General features: G+C 40.5%; 2 protein-coding genes across 5 annotated transcripts in view; one reads left to right on the top strand and one right to left on the bottom strand.

Annotated features, from left to right (window-relative positions):
- nfatc3a (nuclear factor of activated T cells 3a) overlaps window positions 1–12,428 on the top strand; it is a 63,227-nt gene extending 50,799 nt beyond the window's left edge. Inside the window, exon 9 of the mRNA XM_034877835.1 lies at window positions 9,299–12,428. Within this exon, the coding sequence (XP_034733726.1) occupies window positions 9,299–9,375 (77 nt within the window). The 3' untranslated portion in view covers window positions 9,376–12,428. The remainder of the gene's footprint in view (window positions 1–9,298) is intronic.
- Window positions 12,429–13,323: 895 nt separating this feature from the next.
- Window positions 13,324–15,316, bottom strand: part of esrp2 (epithelial splicing regulatory protein 2) — a 23,407-nt gene continuing 21,414 nt past the window's right edge. For all 4 annotated transcript variants that reach the window (XM_034869772.1, XM_034869789.1, XM_034869767.1 and 1 more), the window contains one exon: window positions 13,324–14,776. In XM_034869772.1, the coding sequence (XP_034725663.1) occupies window positions 14,615–14,776 (162 nt within the window). In that variant the 3' untranslated portion in view covers window positions 13,324–14,614. The remainder of the gene's footprint in view (window positions 14,777–15,316) is intronic.

Here is a 15,316-nt window from a genome sequence, read left to right as displayed (position 1 = left end):
GTTCTGTTTTTCTATTTTTACAAGACCATGAACTGTGTATAAATAGACAGAAACTTGTTGTGGACATTTTAATTTCTCAGGCAAACTTTTGATTTTACAGGCTACAGCATTGTTACTCAGAGGCTTGCATACATGCACATTTTTTTATATTCAAACAATAATTCCACATTTTGGAAAGTTAATTGTCTACCTCATTGCTCAGAGTTAAATGAGAAGATCTAAATCTCTACAGCTTAGTTTAACATTAAGACTAAACACGGGGAACAGCTTGTTGGGATCTGCTTGTATTGTCTAAAGGCAACAAAGTCCACCTACCCAGTGTAAAAACAACATATTGTGGTTCTACGAGAGGTTTGTGCTGGACTACTGTCATTTTATGAAGTCTCTGCTGGTTGCCTGGCAATTGCTCCTGGCCAAAACATAGTCCGGCCCGTGAAATCACAACTTGTTTTAGTCCGTTAGCTTTAGAGGTGCTGGTATGTGGATTTTGTTACCTTTGGAGAGAGCCATGCAAGATGTTGTTCAATCTTTATGCTAACTAAGCTAACCTGTTAATGACAGCATCCTCGTATTTATCGGACAGATATTGTCCAAATTGTCCAAATGTGACTCTTGGCAAGATTCATATGTCTGACTATTGCTTTAACAGCAAAACAAGAAGCTGTGTGTAAAGTCAAAGGCTGGTCAGCACTGCCAATCCCACTGAGAATCAACAGCAACATCTTTTCAGTTTTAAGTCTCCTTCAGCTCATGGGCAGCTGACTCTCTGCCCGTAATCTGACTAGGCTCCCTGAATGTAGCGAAATGGCAGAGAGCTGTAAATGAATAAAACAAGTCAGCGGGAAAGAGGCCAACATCTAGCAGTCCAGACCAAATAGAAAGTATATTGGATTTACCTTTGACAGGTGGCAAGAAATACAACTCCAGTTGTATCCCAAATTTAATTATACATGAAATTAAACTTGAAAAAAACTTTTTTTTTTGGCTACCTTTGTAAATGGTCTTAATTCACATTTTAGCCTTGTCATAGCTGCCATTACAAAGATCAACAACAATATAAAGCAATGTAATTTACAGTAAAAGCATCAAATGGTTGACAATTCTTAATTCATCACATCACTATAGGTATTGCATCCCAAGAACTATATTTCCCAAGAACTATATTTTCCTAAGCCAGTTTTTTTTCGGTTGCTAAACGACATTGGTCTCAACTGGAGCCCCAAAACTCTAACCACGGCCTGCATTACCAACAGGCACCTGAGCTAATCCGTTCACATCAGCAGCACAACAACACTACTACTAACACTACACTACTACTAACAACAACACTATGAACAATCCTCATCTAGATAACACACACTGAACACACTGAGAGTAAAAACACTAGAACAAACACCAATTTTTCATCTTTACATTTTGTACAATTTAAGTGACTTTACACTAATAAATATTTCCTTTAAGAAAAGAGTTATTTTCTTTCCTTTTTAAATTTTTAAGTTTTGAGGTAAAAAAAAAGAAGAATGAAAGTCATACATACATATACATACATGTATATTTTAATTTTTTATTTTGTCTGTATTAATTTACGTAATTTACTGGAAATGTTACAAACTAAAGAAGTTAGTAAGAAGTTTTACAAGATTTTTATCAACAAATTAGATTTCTTCTCTTGCAATGAACCTACATTACTGTAACTTCCGATATACTTATGTGTGTGTACTACCAGGAATAAATGTAAACATATCTGTAGGTAATTTAACTATGATTATTTGTATGAAACAACCAGATAAAAATCATAATTTTTGTTTGTTTGTGTGTGTTTGTTTGTTTGTGTGTGTGTGTGTGTGTGTGTGTGTGTGTGTGTGAAGAGAGAATGGGACCATTTTAGTCAAAGGCTTCATGCTGCCACTAACCAACCATAACAGAGAAATAACACAGAGCTCTTGATTCGATGGCATTAAAAAAAAAAAAAAACAGTGGAAGGAAAATACGTTTCCATCAAATGCTGCTGCTGCTTGTTAAAAACAATGGCAAACATTTGCCGGTCTTTTCCCCTGAAACAAGTGGAAACAGACTCTCTGTGTCATCTTTCCACACAATTAAGGTCTTACAGAGTGTAATGCAGAGGTCTTGGCAGCGGCTGGAGCCTGGTGCGAGGACGCTGCCAGTGCTGCCTTTTTTCTTTAGACAGGAAGGAGCGGTTCATGATTCATGATTCTGAATATACCAAGTTATTATGAAAGTTAACAGTGCTTTCTTCAATGGGGATTTTGCAAAGATTTAGTTTGTTGGTTAGTTGGCTGCTCTTTCTGTGTGTCGGTGTTGATTTGGGCTTGTCAGCCAAGCATCGAGCGCCGGTGTTTGACGGGAAAATGAATGGTAGTCACCACATTTCTCATTGCGCACAAGTGAGGACTTGACAGAGCAGTGAAGTCGATTTTACTCCCCCAAGTAAATGTACAGGTGCTGACATGTGTTTTTGTTTGTGTGTGTGTGTGTGTGTTTGTGTGTGTGCGTGTGTGTGTGAGCAGCTACGTACACTTACGTTGATGTAAACTACAACCCTGAAGCGCTTGTGTTGGAGATGGTTTATGTGTGTGTGTATGTGTGTGTGTGTATGTGTGTGCTTGTTAGAATGTAGGAATTTAAGAACACTAACTGCATTGAAATTCTAGTCCTTCAAAAGACTTGTGATGTGTGTTTTTAAACTACACTCTTACATTTTTCTAACAATTGATAAATTGAAACATTCTGTAATTTCAGCTTCTCAAATGTTAATTTTTTTTGCTTTGTCTTTTGTGCTAATAATTTGAATATCTTTGAAGTTAGGACTCACAAAACAAGCGATTTAAATACATCAACTTGAACTTTAGGAAATTTGAACAAACCTTTTTATCAGTTTTCTGACATGTCACAGACCAAACCAAAATCAATCAAATGAAAAAAAAAAAAACGTAAATGTTTTAGATTTTTAGTTCAAGTGAAAAAACATATCTATTATCTTATATGGGTTAGCAGCTGCTGACCACCATTTGTTAAAAGGCAGGGAAAGCTTTGGGGTTTGACAAAGCCTCTCTGCTGATACAGTAAGTACTGTTAACCATTGTAATGAGCTTTGCCGATCTACCCTGGCGGCCATTTGGGCCCCAGCGGTTTCCTTCCTTAAGCTCTGTTATGTGGTCATCTGCTGAGTGGAGCCACTATTTTGTGTCCCGGATCAATGGCAGGAGTCTTGTGAATCACTTCACGTCAGATTAAATGGGAAATCCAGCTATGATTCACAGAAATGAGTGACTTTGAGAAACTGACTTTTATAAAGAGCTTCTCTGATGTGCTATGGTCCCTCACCCACTCACTTACTAGGTTACTCTGAAAGAAGAAACTAGAATGAAAAACAATCACAGAGCAGCGGCAGAGACACTAGTGAACCAGAGAAATCTTTAGTGAGTCGACCTGCCAGATTTCATCAAACTGACCATCTATTTCCAATGCGTGTGTGATCGCTCATTGGATTTTCAATTTGCGTTTTCTCTCCTAACTGAGGCTCTGTGAAGACGTGTGCATGTCATTACAGGGCCCTGCAAGTGGAAACTGTGCTCGGATATTCCCTCTCGCAGGCAAACCAAGTCTTGCCTCTGCCTGTTCCCTTTTACACAAACGTTTTCCATTGTAGCATGTTGTCTTCATTAGCTGGACTCAAGAATCAGTCAATCTTCGAGTTATTTGCTTAGCTGCTCTGCCAGAGTAATGTTTTTTAAGCCAGGGTCAGGGAACTTTTTTCAATGTGTCATAGAAGGTCTTGATAATTACTTATTTTCCATTTTGACAGTAGACATGTTTATTGTACTGAATGTCCCTCTGCTTTTTTTTTACTTCTGCTTTGCATTATGGAAATCTTTTCAATATACCACCTTTGACATGCACTTCAGAAACAGAGACGTGAGATTACCCAATCTCAGTGGTCTCCTGCTAGATGTTAAACAACAATTCATTCAGCAAATGTAGAGTTGACAATAGGAATGGCTTCTTTTTTTAAAGCCGCAAATACTTTGACCATGTTTTACTATTTTGGTTTTATCTTGCTCAGACACATTTTGTGTGACGTTAATCCAAAAACCGGTGGCTTTTGAACAATTATGCTTAAGGCTTTAGCGTGTAACGTTTTAATATTAATGAACGTCGCTACAAAGCTAATTCCGACTATCAGCTCCACACAGCTCTCTCTGTACTTCTCAGTATGACTGTGTTCAGAAGATTGAGGCGTCCAGCGACTTTTGCATGCAGAAACTCAGGTGGAGATATTTAACTCTTCTGAGAAACTGCGCAATAGAGCTTTATTCAAAAAATGACCGTTCTTTATGGAGATTTAATCCTGTCCTTATATCCCTTGTGTTTCATTTGAAACTCAAAAAAGCCTGGTCCTAAAGATGATTTAGGACATTTAAGATAAAATATTCAAATAAAAACACGTAAAGCACAGTAGAAGAAGCAGGGTTGATAAATGGCTGCATAGATGATAAACAGGAGTGGACTTTATTTGTTTTTTGAATTCCCATCTCAGCCAAATGTAGCATTGAAAGCCATGAGCACACAGCGGAAGGATCCATCTGATATAAGCGTACCCGAGAGTAGTAGTAGTAGTAGTAGTAGTAGTAGTAGCAGCAGCAGCAGGACCTGAAGTTAACTTTTTTGCCACTGGCAGGCGGATTTAAAAATAACAACTTGATATTAAAATGTACACGTCTTGGCAGATATGTGGCTGTGATCGTTTGCAGCGTCTTTCGCTGTACGTTTAGTTGGTGAGAAGTTCGAGTCACATACGTCTCTTCTTCATATCAGAAACACAGAAATTAATTTGACCCATTCTCACTACCGCTCGGTCAGTGGCTGCACGTGGGACTGATGGGATTGTCGCCAGTAATGACAATACGATAGGGGGCCCCGGCTGTCAATCAATGTCTTCCAGCGATGCCGGCCCCTGATTGGTCCCGCAAGCAACTGCGTTCCCTGCTTACCGATAGTTACGGGTCACTCAATTCTCATTGGCTACCTGCCAATGTGGCAGGTAGATTGACAGTATTACCCGCCAATTGCAAAATTCACCCACCGGTCGGGTGTTAATTTCAGGCCCTGAGTTGTAGAAATAGTACTCGGATGACTGCAGATGTATATATTGACTAGGGAGCCCCCCCTCCCAGTCATCCGCAGAGGATCTCCCTCCAGGCTGAGCCATTCAGATCCGCCTTTACTATGGCAGGCAGTGCTGAATCATCGGCTTTCTGTTGCACTGTCATGAACAATACCAGTAAATCTGAGAAAACACTATCAGCATGTGAAACTCTTCACAGGCCAGGCTCGACTCAAACCTTTCTTTCACTTCTGGATTATTGATGTATGGAGCCCCAGCTTTAATGTAATGATTGCATCTGAAGCATACATTATTGCTCACTGATTTAAAAAATGAACCTTGTTTTATGGAAAATACTTTAAGCTTATGCTATTGTGTCAATTGATTAAACTTTTTTAAATTACTTCAGATCATTTTTATTTTGACTTTGATCTTGATCTTTTTTCAGAAGGAAATCAAGCAATCTGTCCGTCTGTTTTGTGAAAGATGGAAATTGACTTTCAGAATGACTTTAGTCTTTCTTCAAACGGCCCCATAATCAAGTCGTCCAAATTTACATTGAGCTGTAATATCGAGAGTGAAGCCTAACAAAACATTTTCTGCCAGATTGTGTGGGAAAATCTCTTCTGCTACTTTTTTAAATGATAGAACAGTGAATCATATTGAGATAAATTAGTGTAATGTTGCCCATGACAGTCATGGGTATTTTAGATTCTTTGATGCCTACTGCCCCCAGTCTCTCTCTCACTCTCTCTCTTTCTCTCTCTCTCTCCTTCTCTCTCTCTCTCTCTCCTTCTCTCTCTATCTCTCTCTCTCTCTCTCTCTCTCTCTCTCTCTCTCTCTCTCTCTTATTTATCAGTCGATAGGTTCATGTTTGCCTCTGCAACAATCTAAACAGTACAGCGGAAAGTGATATGATTTCTGCAGACGCCCACTTGATGTGTCGGCCTGCCACACTTCGCACCATGTTGCACATATTCCTGTGGTGGTGTTGGTGGAGCAGATTCACTCCCATGAATCAACAGAGCTGCAGAGCTTACCACACAACATGTCAGCTGTGTGCGAAAGGCCTGCAAACGTTTTATTTATAAGTGCTTAAATTAGAGCCTTATACAGATCCTGATCGGTTTCAGAAGCTAAGTGTAGACACGCTTAGGGTGTTCTATACATTTTTTCTGTGTTAAAAGAAGTAAAATATTGAAGATACGAGTGAAATCTAAACCCTGTCTTAGCTACAATTCACTAAATCAATTAAATAAATAAACTAAAGAAGGCCAGTTACTGTACCAGCTACTAGTATGGATACAGCTGCTCTGACGGGCCTTTAACAGCAGGAAGATGCTCTGTTGGTTTTTTGCAACGCGCGTCTTTTGAAAAGCAATGGCCTTTAAAGGAGATCTGCAGTCCTCCGTCACAGTTTTTATTTCACCAATGGAATTGACAAAATTAATAAACTGGCTAACTTGATGTATATTGTACCTTAGTGTTATATATACAAAAATAAATGTTTGCTTTTGTAGTCACAGTGTAGTCTCATAAATGCGTGGTGGGGCTATGTGTGTGTGTGTGTGTGTGAATATGGTTGACATGGGAAAGGAAGAGCCTCCCACGCTAACAGGATGATGTGAGTGATGGTGGCCAGGCACAAAGGCAAGCAGCAGAAAACACAAATAAAACAACAGAATGTGCACCAGGGCACTAAGTTAAAAAGGGTTGGTCCCGCGTCAAAGACTACAAGAAACGAGGTGTTTAATGGAAATATGTGCCGTTAATAATGCACTATATAGAATAATATATATGTGTGTGTATGTCTATATATAAATATATATAATAAGAAAAATTGACTTGGAGCGCACTATAGTTTGAGGAGAAGATGATACAATTGTGAAACAAATATGAAGGGGTATTATATATGACTGAACTGATGAAAGTTGTGAACAGATTTGGTTTTATTTCACAGCGTTCGTGTCGCCGTGTGTCATCACATTTAAATGCGGTTTCTTTTTTCTCATGAAACACACTTGGCTGGGTTCATTTTCTCATCATTGCCTGAGTCATTCCCTGTCTCTCTTTCATTTTATTTATTAATTTGTTATAGAGTTACAGTAAAACATGTGTTGTGTTATGGCCGGAGGGATGTGATATTTTACAGTACAGTAAGTAGACAGAGGTAGGTGGAGGAGAGAGGAGCTGTCATATGCAGACAGGTCTACGACGCGTAGCTCTCCCAGTGTCAGACAGGGCCAGAGGTCTCTGCTGCACCCTACCAAACTAGTTTGCCAAACCGGTCTCTGACCCGGCAACGTCACCTCCAGTGACATGAAGAAAATCACAGGACAAAAACCAAACACACACACTATGTTACAGTGAAAACACTGTGTAACAATTATTCCATAATTGTCTACTTGTCAATTATTTCACATAATAGTTGTTTCTTTGTTCAGTCTCACCCTTTAGCTAAGGTGCTGTGTTGATAATCATTGTGGATTTTGGGTAGAAATGCCAAATTGTAATTGTATAAGTAATTGGTCAGACTGTTTGGACAGCTAAAGCTATGCTAGGTGTTAGCGCTTGACTCTTTACACTTTCACAGGAACAACATAAAACAAAAGGTGGGGTACAGTGTTTGCGTACTTGTGTTATTACATTATCTGGGTCACATGACAGTGATTATACAACCAAAAGATTTGGAATTCATTTAAAACTTTAATTTGTCTGAAAAAGTAATAAATACGTAACTATTTTTAAATTTCTCTGGCAGAGACAATGGTATCGTTAACCGCAGTTATTATGTTGTTATAACAACATTTGGAATTGTTACAGCGCTCACCCCGTTCACATCACATTTTCCATGAATTTTACCAAACAGTGTTTTCACGGCCTGTATGTTTTCACCGCCGTGTCAAAGTATTGGAAGTTGATTTACTTCACGGCTGCACTTTTTACCAGCTCCCCGCTGTGTGTCTTTGGGTCCCCAGGTGGATGCTGAATGGAGGAAGCAGATGTAAAGCAATCCCGCGCGCTGGCTGAAGAACAGCCATGCAGAGAGAGAGAGTAATCTGTTATTTATTTTTATCTATTTATACAGATTCGGCGGAGTGATTACCCATGCTGTGCCTGAGGTTCCACCTCAGCCCCCACATCATGATTTTAACAATGGATTGGTTTCACACGCGCCCTTTTTTGCCATGCTTACAAACCCCATGAGCAGTCTTGAGGAAATGTACTGAACCGCCATTAAAGCTCTGATGAAGTAGCGGACATCCCGACAGCATTGTGTTTACGTGCTCTGTGGAACTGGTGACATTTGACTCACAGGTCAGAACTGGCGCTTTCAGTGAATGGGATAGTTTCTCTCATTCGTGAGGTGAGTAGTGATCACAGCTCACGTACGAGCTGTGAGTTTTGTGACCTTTGGGTCCGTCAGTTTGTTTGGGTTTTTATTTTTTACCGCTTTGAGCTCATGGCTGGTTGAGTTTGAACTGCCAGACTTGTGAGGAGCTCAGCGTGGAACAACACTGCCTTCTGCTGGCCAGAAATCTGTACTTCTACTGAACTTCTTTTCCACTGGCGATGGGGCGGGTGAAGCTTCGAGGCTTCCAACTCAACATGCACATCTGGTGGTTTTCAAAACATAAAGCAGCCTTTAAGACAACGCCTCACGGAGTTCATGGTTTCAATCTTGTTGTTCCCGTGATCCTTTTTTGTTGTGCACATCACCCAAATTCTCGTTTACAATGACGCCCTGATCACATTCACACAGTTACACATTCATACCTGGAAGCTTCCAAGCACAACCACAGTCTGAGCTGCTGGCCGCTGAAGCGGTTGGGGTTAAGGGCCTGGTGATAATGAGGGAGGGACAAGCGCTGCTCTTTCACTTTCCCCACTCACATTTGATCCTGACGGTCTCCATCTTCCCGGTCAAATGCTCACTTCTTTAACCTTTAGGCCACCACTGCCTGAAAGAAGCGCTTTATGGAGTTTCGGACGCCATGAGTCTCATGGTATTCTTTATTTGACACAATGTCGTGTTACAGTAAAACAAGCTTCGGAGCTTCTGCGGCATACACCCTTCACTAATTTCCAGTCAAAATCACATCAAAATGTAATTAAAATGAGACCTTGAGTAGGTGTTAATGTATGTTTTGTGTGTTTTTCTCTTCACAGTGAATGAAATCATCGGCCGAGACATGTCCCAGTCCCCCAGCACTCATGGTCCTCCAACAGCGCACAGCCAGTCATAGCCCAGCCAGCACTTAGGCCCTTTTGGGCTGTGAAATGACCCCCCCCCCCCTCCGGTTCTTGACCCCAGACCCCTATCCTGGTCAGGGACAACAGGGCAGGAAGAGATAAGAGACTGTGGTCAAAGACAGAATACGGTTGGAGATTCTGTCAAAGCCTCATGGACCTGCTCCGCCACCAGCCTGACAAGAAGAAACTCATCTGTCTCCTCTGATTTCATTTAAAAGACGATTTTTCTTATTTAGAGATACAGATACAGAACTCAGAACCTCACACAGGGTCAAGAGAACGGTGAGCGGCGGAATATGAGCATGTTGAGTTATCGAGGTTAAAATGGTTGGAGAATCAGATGCGACCCCCCCCGTCCCTCTTTATTAGGTGTGTGCCTGCCGTCTCAAAGCACCGCGGTCTTCCTGATCAATCAGCTGTCCACGACTATGGAGCGCTCTCTTTTAGAATAGCTCTCTCTAGCAGAGACAATACAATTGTGTGTGTTGTCCTCCCCCCGTCACCAGCATTGGCCTTCATCAACGAAGAAGACGTCTTGAGAAATATAAGAGTCAGAGAAACTCAGGAGTGCACAGTGCTCTCACGGGGAGCCAGAGCTGGGATTCCAAACTGTTCTGAAGATTGTTACTCACGTAACTAATCACACTCGGAAGTTGGAGATGAGAAATTAATTTGCTGTAAAATTGGATTGCCAAATTCAAATCTAACCACCCTAAAGGATCAGAACTTCAATTATCAGCAAAAAAAAGGAGTAAAATAAGAAGAACTTTCCAAAATAATTTAAATATCTGGCTGAACACTCTTGGCTCAGTGATGACGACACTGTCCGCTCCTTGTTTTTGTCCCTTTCAGATGAGACAACCATTCAGGTCTGGAGTGCAGGGACCCAGCGGGGAGGACGAGTTCCTCTAGCGCTGGTCTGGGATCCGCAACCTGCAACATTCCACAACTTTTAGCAACCTTTCAGCCGTGTAGATATCTGTACATGAATCCCCTTCTCTTTTCCTACTTTTGTCCACTGTTTCATAATTACGACCTCCCCTCTCCTGTATTTCTTTATCTTCTTCAAGTTGAACAAATGCCTTATTAATACGTAGCAGCTCTGAATGGTAGCTAAAGCTTTTTTTGTTGCTGTTTTGCACAGCTGGCTTTGAGTGTGACTATAATATTGTTTCGGAAACACGATTTCATGAATCCTAAAGAGGGATGGGGTTTAAGGACTGAGTTCCCCCTTTCATTTTCATTCAAAGATATTTGAAGATGCCCCTTATTTCCACGTTACAGAGAAGTGTTTTTATTAAACCACAGAGACAGACTTCTCTGCCTCTGAAATTTCTTCCCATGCAATAACTCCCCGAATCTCCCAGGGGCCCTTGTGTGCCTTTGAACTCCTGACAGCCACCATACCTGTGATGGTACGACAATATAATGGGGAAGTATTTTATACTTAAAGATGTTTATATATTACATGTATTTGTTGTTCCCTGCTCTAATGAACAAGGTAAAATAACAAAGCCCAAAGTATAGAGAACACTTTCCCTGTTTGCCACAATCAATGTTTGCTCTTCACAATCATACACTTCTCCTTTAATTGTCTCCAGAATGGGGTCTATTTACGATGATGTATTCATATTTCTTATTCTGACAGATATGCAGTGCCTGTACGGCAGCAATACCAGTCTCAAGGAAAGAGTGTGTTCAGGCAGGTTTCTGGAGTGGAGATGAACAGACAGATTCCCATTGGGTTCTTTTTTGGGGGGAGGGGGGGTTGCCTTAAGCTTGACAATAATGCTCCTGCATGTGAGAGCTGAGGAGTGTTGCTTATGACGGTTTCAAGTCAGTTTTCAGGTGACAGTTTCCAAAAATGATTCTGCTATGCATTATAAATCTGCTAATGCCTTTTAAGATGAGAAGGAAAAAAAGACCTTGATGCCTCTACGGAGACGTAGAATGTAGACTTGTTGTAGATGCTTTATTGAATCTGCTAGCATTCTGGAGTTGTCCATTAGCCATTCTGCCTTTTCAAGGACAGTGCTGCGAGCATTTAAAAAAAATTCAGTTGTGTGTGTGTGTGTATATGTGTGTGTGTGTGAGAGAGATACATTGTTGGTTGGTGTTTGTACCAAATATGCTGTACAGAAGACAGGAACTCTTAAGAGTCCTATTTTCAACAACAGAAGCACACACATGCATTCAGGCTATGCAAACTATAACAGCAGCAAATGTGAGATATGACAATGAATATGAAAAACGAGATTATAAACTATTTGTAACGTTGCCTATGAACTTTACATAGCAGAAAAGAGAAGTGAACATTCAGATAGTGAGAGTATCATGTCACTATGTAAACAATTAGGATGCCTTAACTCTTGTTTGAAAACCAGTTTGTCTGTGTGTTTGTATTCTGGGTTGATTTTTTTTGTCTCATGACTTAAGACATAAGTCTGTAACTATTATTATTCTTTCACTTGTTTTTTGGAGGGGGGAAGGGGACACAGTATGTACATTGAGGTGGGAGGAGGGAAATGTCTTTTTCTGTGCATATGAAGCTGGTTCTGCAGCTTGAAAGACTCGTCAAAAAAATGAAACAAAACCAGCATTGACAGTAAACTCTGGCTGCCGTACTCGTCTGTCACAACCAAAGACCGAACAACATGATCCCATTTCACGTTATGGTAAAGCAACAGAGACTGTACAACTCTATTTTTGATACATTAAAATGGATGTCATTCCTTAAAGGTTGGGGACATGTATGAGTGTTGTGTGTGTGTGGGTATATATATATAAACATACATACATACACAGTATATACATATACACACACACGCTCACGTGTATATACATATATATGTTTTGTAAAAATATAAGGGAAATACAGGTTTAGCTGATGTTTACCGAACCTTGTATTGTCATTTCTTGTATATTTTGTATGTTAAATTTTTTGTAATTTTTAAGACTGCAGTGCTTTTTGAAATTATTCAAAGGGAATACCTTGCATCATACTGTAGGCTCTAAAGTAGTGTATATCAATAAAACAGAAAACTCAGTTATGGCTTAGCGTCACTTTCTCCCTATGTGTTTGATACAACAGCAGCCTTTTCTTTCCCAACTCAGCACAGCAAATATTAACTCAAAGGTTAAACTTCCAGGCAGACATAACAAACATGATATACGGTTAACTTTTTACTTTCAAAAAGTCTTATATTAGTATGTATAAGTATGTAAGAATACAGTAAGTACTTATATTACTACATCATGTGTAGTAGTAGTTTGGTACTAATTTGTTTAAATAAAAGGTTTAATTCTGAAATTTAAACTGAGAAAACGCACAATCACAGAGCCTATGTATAGTATTAAAATATCTGATTTGGCACCCTCTAGTGGCATTAAAGAGAAATAGTTGCAGACAGAAATGAACAGAAAGTATTTTTGTTTTCATTCTATTAGTTGTCTCTTAATAGAATAGGGCACCAAGTAATTCAGCCGATTCTCGCTCTGACGATTTAACTCAATGAGACACTGCATGTAGGGAAAAATACTGTTCACATCCGTAGTGTATTTATTCCCTTTATTTTATTCTTTTAGATCAATTTTGTATTTTTTTTTATGCAGACATACAGAACAGAGAAACTGAACAAATTTTTTTTTTTTTTTTAAAGCAGGGGACCCCAAACTTCCCTTCCCCGAGGCACATTAACCAACTCTGACTGGGGGACCCCAAGGAATTCCCAGGCCAGGTTGGAGATATAATCCCTCCAACTAGTCCTGGGTCTTCCCCGAGGCCTCCTCCCAGCTGGATGTGCCTGGAACACCTCCCTAGGGAGGCGCCCAGGAGGCATCCCTACCAGATGCCCGAACGACCTCAACAGGGGACATTTAGTATTGATTTTATTGGTGGCTTATGAATTCATCTCTTTAAATGAGACCAAATAAAACATGGATCATTGTCAACATTTATTGTGTACAGTCTTACACAGATCTAAATTCATACAAGTGACAAACTTGCAACAAAAGAAACAAATATCTCCTCTGCCACCAGAGAATGACCTAGCTGTGTTTGGGCCAGTATTGCGCTCTGGGTAATGTAGGCATGGAAAAGAGGGGTGGCAGCTGTCAGCCAGTCTGCCACAGAAAACCTCATGCAGCTTTTAGAAAATAATCTGGTCATAAGCAGGAATTAAAGCAGCTACAGACTGATCGTGATAAATAGTCTGGAAACCAAAACGGAGATCTAGTAGCTGAGGTCGATCATTAGAAAAGGCTTCAAGATACGCCTCTGACCTCACATATTTCATAACAAACTCTCAAAACAATGTGTAGGGAAATGGGATTAATAAAAATAGAATCAGTTTGTCCTACTCCGTCATTTAATGCTTACATTAGAGCAAATCAATCTGTAGTGCTTGGAAAAAATCTAAATGGGAGGACATACTGTATTTATACACATAAATGCTTTTTACAGAAAAAGATTAGTTGGTAGAAAGGCACATCTGTGGGGTTGCTGTAATTTTAACGAATATTCACAGCAACTCAGTGTTGGGTTAAATAAATCCATTACAGTTGAGAACTGCAGTTAGATATACCCTCTTTTGTTTCAGTAGTCTTTATGGCTTCTTTCTCTCACTTTTTAATGGCACCACTACACTGCTGGGAGGCCATCAACTTAATAAACATTGTGCATGCACATACACACATCTGTGTTCGCATAGAGCCAACACAAAGGATAATAAACGCTGTAAAGTGAAAGTGTTGTAGTGGTTAAGAGGGACATTTTAGAAATATACAAAAATGATCATGTGCAGAAGTGGTTAGTACAGCCTCAAGCATTTCAGGATAAACATCTGTACAGTCTAGGGGGGGGGGCTTATATTTATATTTGTCCAGGCTCCACACCGTCTTATCTCCACAACCAGCTCTTGGAAAAGTTGCAAATACACAGAAATGCAATCTGGACATCCACAAAGTCATTAGCCCAAGATGATGCTTAACTGACTTCAGCTGCTTCACCAGTGATGTCCAAACTCCAACAAACAGCTTCACGAGTGTCCCGGCCAGCTGTGTATTCATAATGGCAGATCACGGGGAAACTGAGAGGTTCAATAACTGTTTTAAGTGGCACTGAGATCAACTGGAAAAACTGTTTCTGTATAATATGCTTTTTGGGGGGCGGGTGCTCTTCAATTGGTGGTTACATTTCGGGGAGTTGGGGGAGGGAAATGAACGGCTTAGTGGTCAGTTACATAAGAACAAGTGGACCTGCTGGCCGTAGAAGGGGTGGTTGGAGCGCTCGGCTACGGCCCGCCTGGCGATTTCCTCACTATTGAAGGTGATCAAGGCCTCGCCGCTGCACTGGCCGCTGAAGTTGTACAAGATGAGAACGGCGTCTGGCTGGAGCTGCGGAAAGAGAAAGGAACGACGACAAACATGCGAGACATTAGCGTTACTTGTTTTGATGCAGCTGCACCATCAAAACACCAGGGGGAGCCGGCAAAGCCGAGGATGAACAACACCCTGGGAAAAGATCATCTTATCCAACCGGTCCAGTTAGGTAGGGGAAAAAAAGAAAAGATTAATAGGCAGAACTTAAAGAGAAAAAGCAGAGTACATGCTGTTCCCAGGGTACCTGAAACCCAGTAGGTACACCACACAGTAATCATCTGTTAGTCTGCATGCATCCACGCCTTACATCAAACTTCATTTTGATGCAAAGAAAAATCTGTTTTATTGACATGCAGGTATGATTACGTTAGCAATGAAAGCAGCAAAATCCACTAAGTGTTCATGTCAGAGCAGGAGAGAGGCAGGCGGCGTCAGCGGGACATTACAATCACTGGAAACAATCGAGGTAGTGGGGTGGGCCCTGGTTCAGAAAACATTTTCATCAGGTGGTTTAGTGTGTGTGTGTGTGTGTGTGTGTGTGTGTGTGTGTGTGTG

The sequence above is a fragment of the Etheostoma cragini genome, chromosome 1 (genome assembly GCF_013103735.1).
Source record: "Etheostoma cragini isolate CJK2018 chromosome 1, CSU_Ecrag_1.0, whole genome shotgun sequence".
Classification (NCBI taxonomy): domain Eukaryota; kingdom Metazoa; phylum Chordata; class Actinopteri; order Perciformes; family Percidae; genus Etheostoma; species Etheostoma cragini.
This window is presented reverse-complemented; position numbering and strand designations above follow the sequence as displayed.